We start from the raw sequence: 13,751 nt of genomic DNA on the forward strand, positions 1-13,751 counted from the left end.
TTAATTCTAATTCCCAGTTGATTTTATTTAACTCAGTGGAAATACGTGAGTAATCAGCTTTTCTGAAGTTATACGATTTGAGGAGTTCCCTCGGTTCCTCGTGGGTCTCATCATCAGAACTCGAGCTTGACGAAAATATGTCTTAAAAACTTAAGTTGCTTAACAAACATAAAGAAGAGGACAAATCGCCAAACGTAAACTATGGGTAATTAAAGAGTTCCATTCTGATCATCATCAGCAGTTCCACTTCATCAAATGTCACTTTTTAAAATGGAAATGCTGGATTTGTTGATAAAAATACAAAAATCACTATATGTATGCCTTTCACATTTGAGGAGTTCCCTCGATTCCTCATGGATCCCATCATTAGAACTCGAGCTTGACAAAAATGTTACTTGAAAACCTAACTTGCTTAACAAACATAACGAAGAGAACAAATCGCCAAACGTGAACTATGCGTCATTGAAGAGTTCCGTTCTGATCATCATCAGCAGTTCCACTTCATCAAATGTCACTTTTTTAAATGTAAGTGCTTGATTTGTTGATGAAAATACTAAAATCACTATATGTATGCCTTTAACATTTGAGGAGTTCCTTCGATTCCTCATGGATCCCATCATCATCAGAACTGCTTTTTGACAAAAACGGGACCAATCTGTATGTATATACTTACAATCAAAAAAAGAATTTTCAAAATCGGTCCAGAAATGACGGAGTTATAGAGTAAAAAAAAATTGCATTTTAATAGGGGCTCACGCAAAATTATAGGTTTGATATTGAGTTATTACACGAAGAAAATGCCACGAAAAACAATCACATGGAAACTAGACTAATCGTATAATCACAATGGCAGACTCCGACAGGTTAGTTAAGTTCGTATTCTTCTCTCACTGAGCGTAAGCGTGAGCGAGATGGAAGTGCGCACCCGGGGGCGCGGATATCATGTTTTTTGCCAAATTATAAAAATAGTAACAATTAATCTGCGCACAAACTACATTAAGAACATTATGATATTTATGATATTCCTTTACATTACAGCAATTCGATTACGTTAAGTACATTACACGAAACAACGGAAGGGTCGTCAGTCGTTTACAGTATTTACACAGACCACCACCCACTACCAGTTAGCCAACGAGTGAGGAAAAAAAATGTATAAAAACTGACTACCTCGTATTACAAATTACAAATAACTGCTGTGTCGAGTATCATTGTTACTCTTAAAATAAGTGCTTAACTATATGTGAACGTAAAAAAAGTGCTTAACTGTGGCCAACCCCACTGGTTCATACTGATGCACAGTTACCAAACTTCCATTTTTTTAAACTTCAATAATGCAAAAAATAGGTATATACGGTTATTTTCATTTCTAAGTCCCCGCCGCGAAAAGCGGGCTGTTATAAATTTGACCTCTATGTGTATGTGTGTGTGAACCGATATAAATGCGGTTTTTTTATTTGAAAGCAGTTTTTCTATCGAGTGATCTCAGACATGTTTTTTTTCTTATCAAAAGAATTTCAGCCGTTTCGGCAGTTTTCCTAAAATTTTAATTTATAATATTTTATAGACTTGACATGTAATGATGAATATTGAAACCTGGTTTTTGTAAAATAAATCAAATCTATGTAGTTAAAAAACTAGAAACTTTAAGAATAACATGAATATAAACAATTACGAATAGCTAAGTAATTTATCTCTCGGCTTGTGTTCGTATAGGTCGTAAATGTAGTAGTTACAAGATTATGCTAGTTTGAAAACGTCGAAAAAAGGGTTAAATCATGAACGGTCAGTCGGTCACCCTGCATGGTCCACTCACTTTATCCACTTCACCTTGTCTTGATGTCTATTCAATAGGCTATTTGACTAATTTTTGAAAATGGTTTTAATTTATTGTTTATGACTTAATAATTACACTACATTGATATTTCCGTGAAATTTCCTGTATTAAAAATAAAAAAACAATGTAAAAGTTTATTTATTTTGAACGCGCCTTAAACGCTGTTTTTGCAAAGGGGCTAATCACGTGACACGTGTGACGTCACGCGCAAGTAAACTCAGTCAATGACCTTAGTTAATCTTATGGTTTATGTGCATTGAATTAATTATTTTACTGTAAAATGGTATATAAATGGTGTATAGTGCCGCAATGTTCAAGTACGACTATAAAAAATCCAGACAAATCGTTTGCTTCCATTCCAACGAATCCCAAAAAAAGAAAAATGTGTTTAAAACTAGCGCGAAGAGACCCAAAGAGCATTTTAGCGCATATAAATGTTTTTATGTGTGAAGACCACTTCGATGTAAGTAATATTTAACTGTAAATAAATATGGTAATTAAAGCAGCGGATTTTGTTATTTACCGAAACAAGATCTAGGTATTTAATGTATTACTACATACATAACCTCATAACATAGCTCTTTCAGCATTAGTAGGTAGTTAGTAGAAGATTTATAAAAATACGATAAAATGTATTTAAATATGGATAAATGATTTTTTTTATTTGCATTAATTATTTTTATGATTTTGACCCATGTTCTTTCACTGATATGCGTTAAAATTATAAATAACAAATGAAACCATCAACGCCCTCTATACGAGAGTAGCCCAAAACTAGTGGCGCCATCTGATCGAGAATCAAATTTTTGTGATTTTCGAGGCACGTTTTTTCCTTAGACTGTATCCATCTATTACGGAGTTATATCTATCTTTGTTAGTAGCATACTTTTTCTTTCAAACTAAAGTGCAGTATATCATCATCATCGTCATGTCAGCCGATAGACGTCCACTGCTGGACATAGGCCTCCCCCAAGGCTCGCCAGCTCGCCACTCCGACTGATCCTGTGCCGCTCGCAACCACCGAATTCCCGCGACCTTCACCAGGTCGTCGCTCCATCTTGTTGGAGGCCTACCGGCAGTATATATGGAGATATTATTCTCGTCATCGTATTCTATATATATATATATATCGTCGTCGTATTCGTATCATCGAAATCGAAATGTTCGTAAATAAACAATTTCTACGTATACTCACACAGCTGTTTTTACATTTCTAAGTTCCGCAGCATAGTAATCCGGATTATCTTTAAAGAAAAGTGCAACCATTAATGCGTCTGTCTGGTAGGTTGCGCTATCAGCTTTCACATATTTCGGCTCCATTTTGAGATTCTTATGAATATTGTGCTACTAGATATACAGATAAATCGGAATATATAAGAAAACTTTGGAACAATAACTAAAATTAACTAAATACAAATAAAACAGTTAAAACACTCAAGGCAATCAAGAATTTTTACCCGCGTGTGACGTCATCCGAGCGTTGACCAATCACAGAGCGTTCACGTCCCTGATGAAATTTCAAAAAATATTAAATTTTCTTTCGTTTATTTTCCAAAAAATAAACATAATTTACATTCAAATATAGTGAAATATACTTTATTAGTTTATTATCTTTCAGGATGACAGCAATTCGTTATATATTTTTAATGTTGTCAAATACCCTATTCTATGTAACGTCGGCTGCGCGTATGTGGACTATATATACTATGTGTTTACTTTACTTTAGTAGTTGCTATGCAAGTGACTATAGCCTGCGGTGTCTGTTAGGCGGAAACACTTGCACATCCATACGTATCTTATGATAGTTATGCCAAAAATTAGCTGATATGGTTCCAAAAGTTATCAAAAACTTATATTAAACATTCAATCATCATCGTATTCTATGATCTCGAAGTCCGGAACTCCACCAAACCCATCAACATCATCAGTAGCATCTTCATAACATCAATATTATTAAAACCTGTAAAAAAGTTAAACCTCTTCAAGTTTACAAAATGACAAAGACTGATTTTTTTAGTTCAACTAAACTGGAAAAGAAGATTATCATTAGGAAGAAGTTTACAGACTCATCTAAAGTTAGTTGGCTACATACAAAAGAAATTAAGTTGGATAAAGATAAAATGTTTTCTATTTTTATGCGGTCTACGATGGATTTCATACATAAATACATACATACATACATATAATCACGCCTATTTCCCGGAGGGGTAGGCAGAGACCACGGATTTCCACTTGCTACGATCCTGACATACCTCTTTCGCTTCCTTCACTTTCATAACATTCCTCATGCACGCTCGCCGGTTTAGGGTGCTCTTGACCTGGCCTTTCTTCAGGATTTCCCCGATCTGATCAGAGAAAGTCCGCCGAGGTCTGCCCCTTCCAACTCCCATTTCTACCTCTCCCTTATACACTCTCTTTGTTAGCCTTCTTTCACTCATACTTTCCACGTGTCCAAACCATCTCAACATACCTTTCTCAATTTTTGTCACTACATCTTCGCTCATTCCACACTTTTCCCTTATCACACTGTTCCTAATTCTATCTTGTAATCTCACACCACACACACTTCTCAACGCTCTCATTTCCACTGCATTCACTTGGCTCTGATGCCTCTTCTGCCATACCCAACTTTCGCTACCATACATAAGTGTAGGCACCAGCACCCCTCTATGCACAGCCAACCGTGCCTTTTGCGACACCTTCGTTGTCGACCAATGAGTTGAAAATTAATAAAAGAATAAAGCGAGAACTGCAATACATAAAAGAATCTGATTTTTGTTTATTCTGGCCTAATGGTAAAACGCGCGATGGAAAGGAGCATGCTAAAGCTAAGGAAAATACATAAAGTCAGAAGTGAACGCATAAGAAACAAAACGAAAATCACAGATGCACTAAAATATGCACTTAAAATAAAATGGCGATGGGCCGGCCATGTAGCAAGATACACAGATGAACGATGGACAAAAGAAGCGACTCTATGGAAAGGTCCCGACGTAAAAAGAAAGGCAGGACGACCACGAAAGCGATGGAGCGACGACATAGTAGCCACGGCCGGTCTAAGATGGCTAAATAAGGCAAAAAACAGAGACGAGTCGAACAAATTGGAGGAGGCCTTTACCCAATAAAGTGGGGTTTCTATCAACTTTTAGTTTTAAATACATAAACATAAAAATAAGTAAAATAATTATACTAACCGAGTAAAATAAGTTTTAAAAAGCAAACATATATATATTAATTAAAATAAATTAACAATATTAAGTGTTACCAAGTTTGTAAGTAGTTGATAAGAAAATAAAAAGGCTTTTTATTATTATTATATAATGGCAAACCGATTGCTCCAGCGAAATTAGTGGACTTACAATCCATGTACCACTACATACCTGAGGATTGCCTTCAATTTTATAGAACGCTTCAAAGTTCTGAAGAAGCTACTGATGATGTTGATGGGTTTGGTGGAGTTCCGGACTTCGAGATCATAGAATACGATGATGATTGAATGTTTAATATAAGTTTTTGATAACTTTTGGAACCATATCAGCTAATTTTTGGCATAGGTTCTAAGCTCAAAAGATCACATCCTATTTTTTTTGTAATACATTTTAAATTTTTATTTGTTGTTTTTGTATGTTCCTCATTGTTATTTATTATTTTACATATTAAATTTATTTTAGATATATATTTATAAAATAATACACTTAAATTCGTTTTGGAACGTTTATGCATAATTGCTATTTAACAAGGTTCACACAAAATTAAATTTAGCGAAAACGTTTCAAACTCGTTTTACCTATTTATATGCCCCTTGTATTATGTATTTACAAAAAATATGCATATCATTCAATAACCAGTTTGGCATTCCACAGTAAAACCAATAGTATTTGCCTGAAATAATTACAGGGAAAAAGTGTACCGCTAAAACACAAAATTGCGTTTATCTCAAAATGGGGTCGCTGTGGGTTGGAACGTTTTCGCGTAACTACGTCCAATTACGTAAAAGTTGATTATAACTCTGCTATAGAAGAATTAAATCAAGTAGATTGGGACTCAGTGATAAGAGGGTTGGATGTGAACTGTGCTACAAATGTGTTTCTGTATCTTGTAAGTAAAGCTCTAAAAAAACACACAAAAATAATAAAAGTCTCACATAGAAAACGAAACATTAAACCCTGGATTACACCAGGTATCATACGTTGTCTCAAACACCGAGACAAACTTCACCAAAATCTAAAGCGTGACCCGAACAATAATATCATCAAAATAACCTATAAACGATACAGAAACACTTGCAACCGTATGCTCAATGAGGTTAAGCGAGCCTATCAAAGATCATCAATTAAGGAGCATCAAACTAATTTAAAAAAACAATGGTGCATGATAAAACAAATTTGTAATTTTACCAATAAAACTGATAAGGAGACACCTCTACTTACTTTAAAATCATCCCCGCGAGAATCCCTTAACCACGTAAACACATATTTTATCAATATTGGTAAACAATTGGCAGATAGTGTCATCAGTGACTCAAACCTATCCGAAGCAGATCGGGTTAAAAACGTTGACTCTGTTGTAACTCCCTTGAATTCTATGACTATATTACCGACAGATGAGCAAGAAGTAAGGGCCACAGTTCTATCACTTAAAACTAGTCATTCATCTGGCTGGGATGGTATTTCATCATATTTCCTAAAGCTTGCTCTTGATGTGGTAGCTCTCCCAATCACCAAGATTTGTAACCTTTGCATTAAGAATGGAAAATTTCCAGATCCTCTAAAAAAATCTGTCGTGACACCTATTTCTGGAGACAGAAATTCTATTGCTAATTACCGGCCAATATCACTATTACCTACACTAGCCAAGGTCATAGAAAAAATAATTAATAAAAGGCTTAAATGTTTTCTGGAAAAAAACCACCTTTTTAGTACTAATCAGCATGGATTTAGACAGCATAAATCGACTCAAGACGCAGTATTACAACTAACTGACTTCCTTGTTGATAAACTTGACAAAAGCAAAAAAACATTAGGTATATTCCTTGATTTAAAAAAAGCTTTTGATACTGTGTCTGTTCCAATATTGATAAAAAAGCTAGAAAATGCAGGAATAAGAGGTTTACCTTTACTCCTTCTACAGGATTACCTTACAAACAGAAAACAAGCAGTAAGGGTAGGAGATCACTACAGTGTAGAAGAAAATATTAATTACGGCGTGCCGCAAGGCAGCGTACTTGGGCCAACGCTTTTTTTAATCTATATAGATGATCTTTGTAGAATGGTACTCAAGAACGCTCAAGTGATAACGTTTGCTGATGACACTGTACTGCTTTTCCATGGAAATTCCTGGTCAGATGTTAATATTATTGCTCAGGAGGGATTTAACATGGTTGTAAAATGGTTAAGTGCTAATCTATTGACACTTAACTTATCTAAAACTAGATTCATAAACTTTAGTGTAAGAAGAAAAAACCGACCACCAGAAGGCACTATTACAATTAAAGCCCACACATGTGAAAATCGCACTAACTGTAATTGCCCTTTAATCACGGAAACGCCATCTATTAGGTACTTGGGAGTTCAGGTGGATAAACACCTCAACTGGCAGGAACACATTAGTAGTCTTACGGGAAGAGTACGAAAACTGACCTACATATTTAAAACTTTGCGGCATGTTTGTGACACAAAACTATTACTTTCAATCTACTACGCGTTGTGCCAATCAATTACAAGTTACTGCATAAATATTTGGGGCGGTGCGGCCAAAACGACATTGTTACAACTTGAAAGAGCGCAGAGAATTGTACTCAAAGTCATGACCTTTAAAAAATATACTTATTCAACTACAAGCCTGTACAGTGAAATTTCAGTCCTAACTGTCAGACAACTATTTATTAAGCAATTGATCCTTATACAGCACGTAACTCCACCGGACTTCCTTGATTCAAGACGAAGAAACGATATTGTATACTCCATTCCGAATCATAGTACCAAGTTTGCAAAACGGTTCACTAGGGTTCTGGGTCCCGCAGTCTATAATAAAATTAGTAAAACTACAACCCTAAGAACGCTTACATCATACTCTTGTAAGTTAAAATTAGAAGAATACTTAAAACTATTGAACTACGACAGCACTGAACGTTTAATAAAATAAGTAATTGGCATACACACACACTTACATATAACCCACATACATAAACACACACACACCTATAGAATTAAGTAAATATTATAGCTAAATATGTACAACTTAACATATTAATAAATGTATTACATACTTGTAAGTTTCACATGTGTCAGTTTTTTTTTTTTTTTTTTCACACACATACCTATAGATACTATGTAAATAATAACGTATTGATTATAGTTATTATATAAGTCTCATTTTTGACGTCGAACGTATGTAGGTACTTGGTATAAAACCTAATTAAAATTGTATAAAATATTCTTATCATCCCTATCTAAAAGTTGTAAACGTATAATAAATAAAATATAATAAAAATAATAACAAAAAAGTTATATCTGTACATACTATAACTGAAATAATTTCTTACAAAACACTATGGGCCTATAATAATTAAAAAAGATCCTAAAATGAAACCTTAAATATACTTAAATAAATTAAGAATAATGTGTTACTCTTGCATATACTACATGTTTACTCTTACTGCAACTAACCATCGGAATGCGGTTTTTTGTCAAACGACCCACGTGTACGGCTAATATTTAACTTAACTAATAAAATTAAATGATGTTGCTTATTGACTGTCAAGTGTCAACACATTGAAAATAGAGGATGGCGAATCCTGTTTCCACCGTGATACAGTTTAATACTAGTACGGGGAACAGATGTAGCTTACTTTATTCATAAAATGTTAAAGTACCTATATTATTTTGTTGTTATCTTTACTGGACAGTGCAGTTGACTGACCAATTGTAGACCTTATTCTAACGACTTAGGGACGTCGGTTGGTCACTTAACTGTGCTGCGCCTAGTGACCAAGGTCACTACACTATATAGTTGTATAAAAATGTAAGCATATATATGTCTTTTATAATACTGACTAAAGATAATTTTGAATTTTTGAATTTTGAATTTTTTGAATTTTTGAATTATACAATTACAATTTGAATAAAGGAATCGTCCAGTAATAGAAGCGTTCAATTGTATTTTAGAAAATTTTTTTTAAGTATTTTTTATGTAGGAATCTCAGGCTATATTAATATTAATATCCCCTATTAGGCAAACTTTGAATGATCAGGTGCGGCTGTAAATAATAACTTAATTTATTCTTTTTTTATAGTAACAATGTAAATATTATTGTATTGTAAATGCTATTTTATTGTATATTTGCATGTATACTTGTGTACGTATGGCAAATAAATGTTTTGACTTTGACTTGCACCATTCATTAACATTCATTCATTCATTCACCGGGGTTAACCGGTTAAACATGGAGTTTCCATCGTTACCAGTCCAACTTGACACTGGGTTAACTGTTTTACCGGTTAACCTCAGGTTAGTGGGATAGTGCAAGTAGCCCTTAGTCTGCCAGCGCACAACCTGTTACATATTTCCGTCAAACAAATTTAACATCGTAAAATTAAAACCTGTTTTTTCCGTCTGTACTTCTTTAGTCGAAATCTACAAAATAACAATGATAAGTCTGCCAGCGCACAACCTGTTACATATTTCCGTCAAACAATTTTAACATCGTAAAATTAAAACCTGTTTTTTCCGTCTGTACTTCTTTAGTCGAAATCTACAAAATAACAATGATAAAATTGCATAGGTTGGCTTTAACCCTTAAATGCATATTTTTGCCAAATGTATACAAAGCAATAATGATGCATAATTAATTATAATACGCTTAATTAATTATATTACATCAATTATGGAGTATTTAATCTACGCAGTATTTTTATTTATAAAAATTACATTCGTTTTAAGACAAAATGTCGGAAAATTTGTAAAAATCCTGAATTTGATGATTTTTAGTATGTGATTTTGGACGTTTTTTTCGGGGTTTGTAATTATTTTATGTTTAAAAAGTTTATCATAGGTGTTTTACAAATAGTGTACCTTTCTGATGTCAGTAAGATTTTTCATATATCACTTGCTGAAAATTATATATTTACATAAATATGATTTAGCCTGTGCAACTTCTAACACTAATTTTTCAGTGAAAATCGATGTTATAATTTTTTTACAATTTTTCCCATAATCAGCAAACAATTACGTGACACATATATTAATATCGGACAAAAGGAAAAAATCATGCATTTAAGGGTTAATAAATCGGAACAGATCAGCATAGCACTTAAAAAAAAATTGAGCCGCACTAAAAATTGAGTACCTAGCGAATATTCGGTTACACGAGTTACATCGTACCAGTTTTTACTTAAACGTGGATAGTTTGTTTGTGAATGTAGTAACAACTGTGTTTGACTTTGCACATAAAAATCAGTATCTTGGCTACATTAATTATGAAGATAAGAATTATAATAGAGACGAAATTTAAAAAAACGTATCTTTACATGAAACACACGGCACTTATGTATAAAGGCCTATTTACTTACTTTCAGCAATAACTCGGACACGGTTTTACCGGTTAAAATATCGGTTTTAATAAACTTTATTTTTACCTAATTGTTCTATGGACTTTTGTCTGAATTAAAGTGATTTTATTTATTTATTTATTTAATTTTGCTACTGTAGAGTACTTATAAGATACTGGCCGCCTGGACTATAATTTTCAAATCTTAATGTTCGCAGTAGCTTCCCAACTTGTATACTTATATTATATGTGTATGTGTGTCTTTACAGGTATAAGGAATAGCTTGCTCGAGCAGCAGGTTTTAAAATTACTGGAAACATTTAGGGAGACAATGTTAACTGGCTCTAGCGACATTCCGATATTAGACCCACTGCAAGTAGAAAATTTACACATAGATGAAAATTTAATTGATTTGCCAGGGTAAGTACTTTAATATAAATACTTGGAAAATGTACATACAGAGTCACAAGCTTGTCTTCAAAGTGCTGATGTGTACCTATAGACGTATTAGGTTTCTTCTGCTTTGTGAGTGTACGTGAAAACTCGTTTTTTTGCAGATACCTACTATGAAACATTCATGTCCTACCTAAATCTTTTTTTTTGTCTTCGCAAGTCCCATAATAATTTTCTTCAATTAATAGAAAATTCATCGAGATCGTCAGCATAACGGGCAATAGTCGAAAGTTTTATATTCAGTTTTATGTATTTTATGAAAGGTCGGTTCATTTCTGACTGTATGGATTTGCCACTGTTCTATTTTTATAGTTAAATAATTTACCTACCTAGTTGTAAGGGCTGATAAGCAACTTTTCCTCTGAGAGGTAAATAAAGATAGGTAACTTCTTTATTATAATACTAAGTAGTAGCAGTAGTAATATCAAACCGGTCAATTAACAGACAAGGTTTATGAGTGTTAAAGTAGTTATGATTTTAATAATACGAGTACAATTGAAATTAAAGGTTCCGATGAATTGAGAGTAGGTTCTCCTTTTTTTGAAGTCGGGGTATGAAACAGTTTTCTTTCATTTCTGGCCTTTTTAGTGCCATATCCTATGTTTCCAAAATCCGTGACTTATCGTAATTTATTTAGAAGTTACGGAAGGCCTCCTAAGATCAGTATCGTACAGGTGCCCACACTGACCCATTAAAATATATTGTACTTATTGCATTAAAAGTACTAAACTCTACATTTTATTTCAGGGCACACTTAACGGTTAAGGATTTGGTACTGCATTACCTTAGTACTTTTGTCGTGGATCATTTAAGAATTTCAATAAGTGGTTTAATTCCATTGCGATATTCGGTGCAGTTTGAAGGACACATTCCGATTATAATCGCCGACATTGGTAATTCACTATTTTCACTAATCGTGTAATCTGTGGGATAAAATAAAACGAAGGCATTACTCCCGGGCCTGGGGCCTATTTCATAGCAAATATTAGATGTTCACAGCCTTGTTCAAAAATAGTTATTTATTCGGTTAAATTATATCATCATCATCATCATGCCAGCCGATAGACGTCCACTGCTGGACATAGGCCTCCCCCAAGGCTAGCCACTCCGACCGATCCTGTGCCGCTCGCAACCACCGAATTCCCGCGACCTTCACCAGGTCGTCGCTCCATCTCGTTGTAGGCCTACCGGCAGTTCGTCTTCCGGTACGCGGACGCCACTCCAGAACCTTCCGGCCTCACCGGCCATCAGTTCTGCGAGCAATGTGCCCCGCCCACTATCTATCTGAACGAGTTGGTCTGAAAATGAACATGGACAAGACGAAGATCATGTCATTCATGTCTAACGTCCATGTTGTGCCAACTCCCGTATTAAATTATATATTGGAGACTAATATGTATTAATAATTAAATATTATTTACACCCCTTCGGCCGTTAAGGAAACCGAAGTTTGGAAACCAGTTTTCTAAAAGCCTTTTTTATACCTCTATGCAACTGGTTTCCTATAAATCTTTTTTTATACCTCTACGTAACTGGTTTCCTAAAAGTACTATGTTATTGTTGTTTGAGCCACCTACAAAACTAATAACCGGATTTCGGGAGAAATGTTTAGGGCCCTCTGCGACAGTTGTACTACCACGTATTTCAACTGGTAGTACAAATGATACACCCTAGGTCACTAGTACTACTAATTAAGATACAAGAATATAAATATAAAAAAATATCCCTCGGGTTTTGCCATTGACCGCAGTGTTAATTGTTCAACTGGTAGTGCAAATGATACACATACCAGATGTAAACAAAATATACAGTTATATGATTATGTCCCGTGTATGTTATTAACTTATTATCATGTGTGGAAATCGCGAAAGTTTAAATCTATATCCAGATGTTAACGTAAAAATTGTTTTTCTCGCCTCTTTGCTCTTTTCTTTCATAATTAGACTGGCCACTTACTCGTACAACAATATCTGTGATGTGAACAATTATTTCTCTGACAGATAGAATGCCATTCATGACATGCTATCAAAATACTGTGTGAGTATTCACTGAAGAAATGGAAATTTCAGAAAAAAATAAGTTAAGACGTGCAGTTGGGTGCACCGAATCAAGACTGTACAGGCCTACCGACTTCCACAAGGCAATGTGCCTGTGTAAATATGATTTATATTTACAGCCAAACACACGACTGTGCTCGGAACACAGACACGGAAGAGTGGATTAATATTACTAACGACCGAAGAGAGCTTTGAAAAGGAGCATACGGAAGACATTGTTGAAATATTTAAGAGCGTACTGCATTGCATTAAACTAACAGCTACATCCGCATTAGAGTAAAATGTAAAAGTTTATGTATTCGTACCTATTAAAAAAAAAAAGAAACGATCAATTTATTTTAATTCATTTACTTATTGCTAAATCTTAGAGCATACTCGTAAATAACAGGAGCCTTTCAGTAACTTACCCCTGCCGAAAATCTTGCACAATGTGCAAGAAATTATACAAGACTATATCAATGAGTTTAGAATTCATGTTACTTTATTTCGATACGGCATGCCACGATGCCACGACATGCCACGGAACGCCGCGGGATGCCGCAGCACAACCTGCCGTGCAATGCCGTGCCACGCCATCGCTGTGGTTTATTTCAGATATTTGGATTTAATTTTATTTATTTATTACATGTATTTTTTAATTATATTAATAATTACATTAATAACATAAAAACAATTAAATATTACAAATTTTAATTTTAATTTTTTTAATTTTATTAATAATTACATATTTTTTAATTATATTAATAATTACATTAATAACATAAAAAACAATTAAATATTACAATATATTTATTTATATTGTTAACAATACAAACATTGATATAACCTTAGTGCTTGTTCACACTGTTCGTTAACT

The 13,751-nt window shown here is 34.0% G+C and overlaps 1 protein-coding gene across 1 annotated transcript in view; it reads left to right on the forward strand.

The window, feature by feature from the left end:
- LOC134754411 (uncharacterized) overlaps window positions 1-13,751 on the forward strand; it is a 42,150-nt gene that overhangs the window by 14,734 nt on the left and 13,665 nt on the right. Inside the window, exons 3-4 of the mRNA XM_063690728.1 lie at window positions 10,655-10,805; window positions 11,586-11,731. Of these exons, the coding sequence (XP_063546798.1) occupies window positions 10,655-10,805; window positions 11,586-11,731 (297 nt within the window). The remainder of the gene's footprint in view (window positions 1-10,654; window positions 10,806-11,585; window positions 11,732-13,751) is intronic.

Source organism: Cydia strobilella, chromosome Z (genome assembly GCF_947568885.1).
Source record: "Cydia strobilella chromosome Z, ilCydStro3.1, whole genome shotgun sequence".
In the NCBI taxonomy this organism is placed as follows: Eukaryota; Metazoa; Arthropoda; class Insecta; order Lepidoptera; family Tortricidae; genus Cydia; species Cydia strobilella.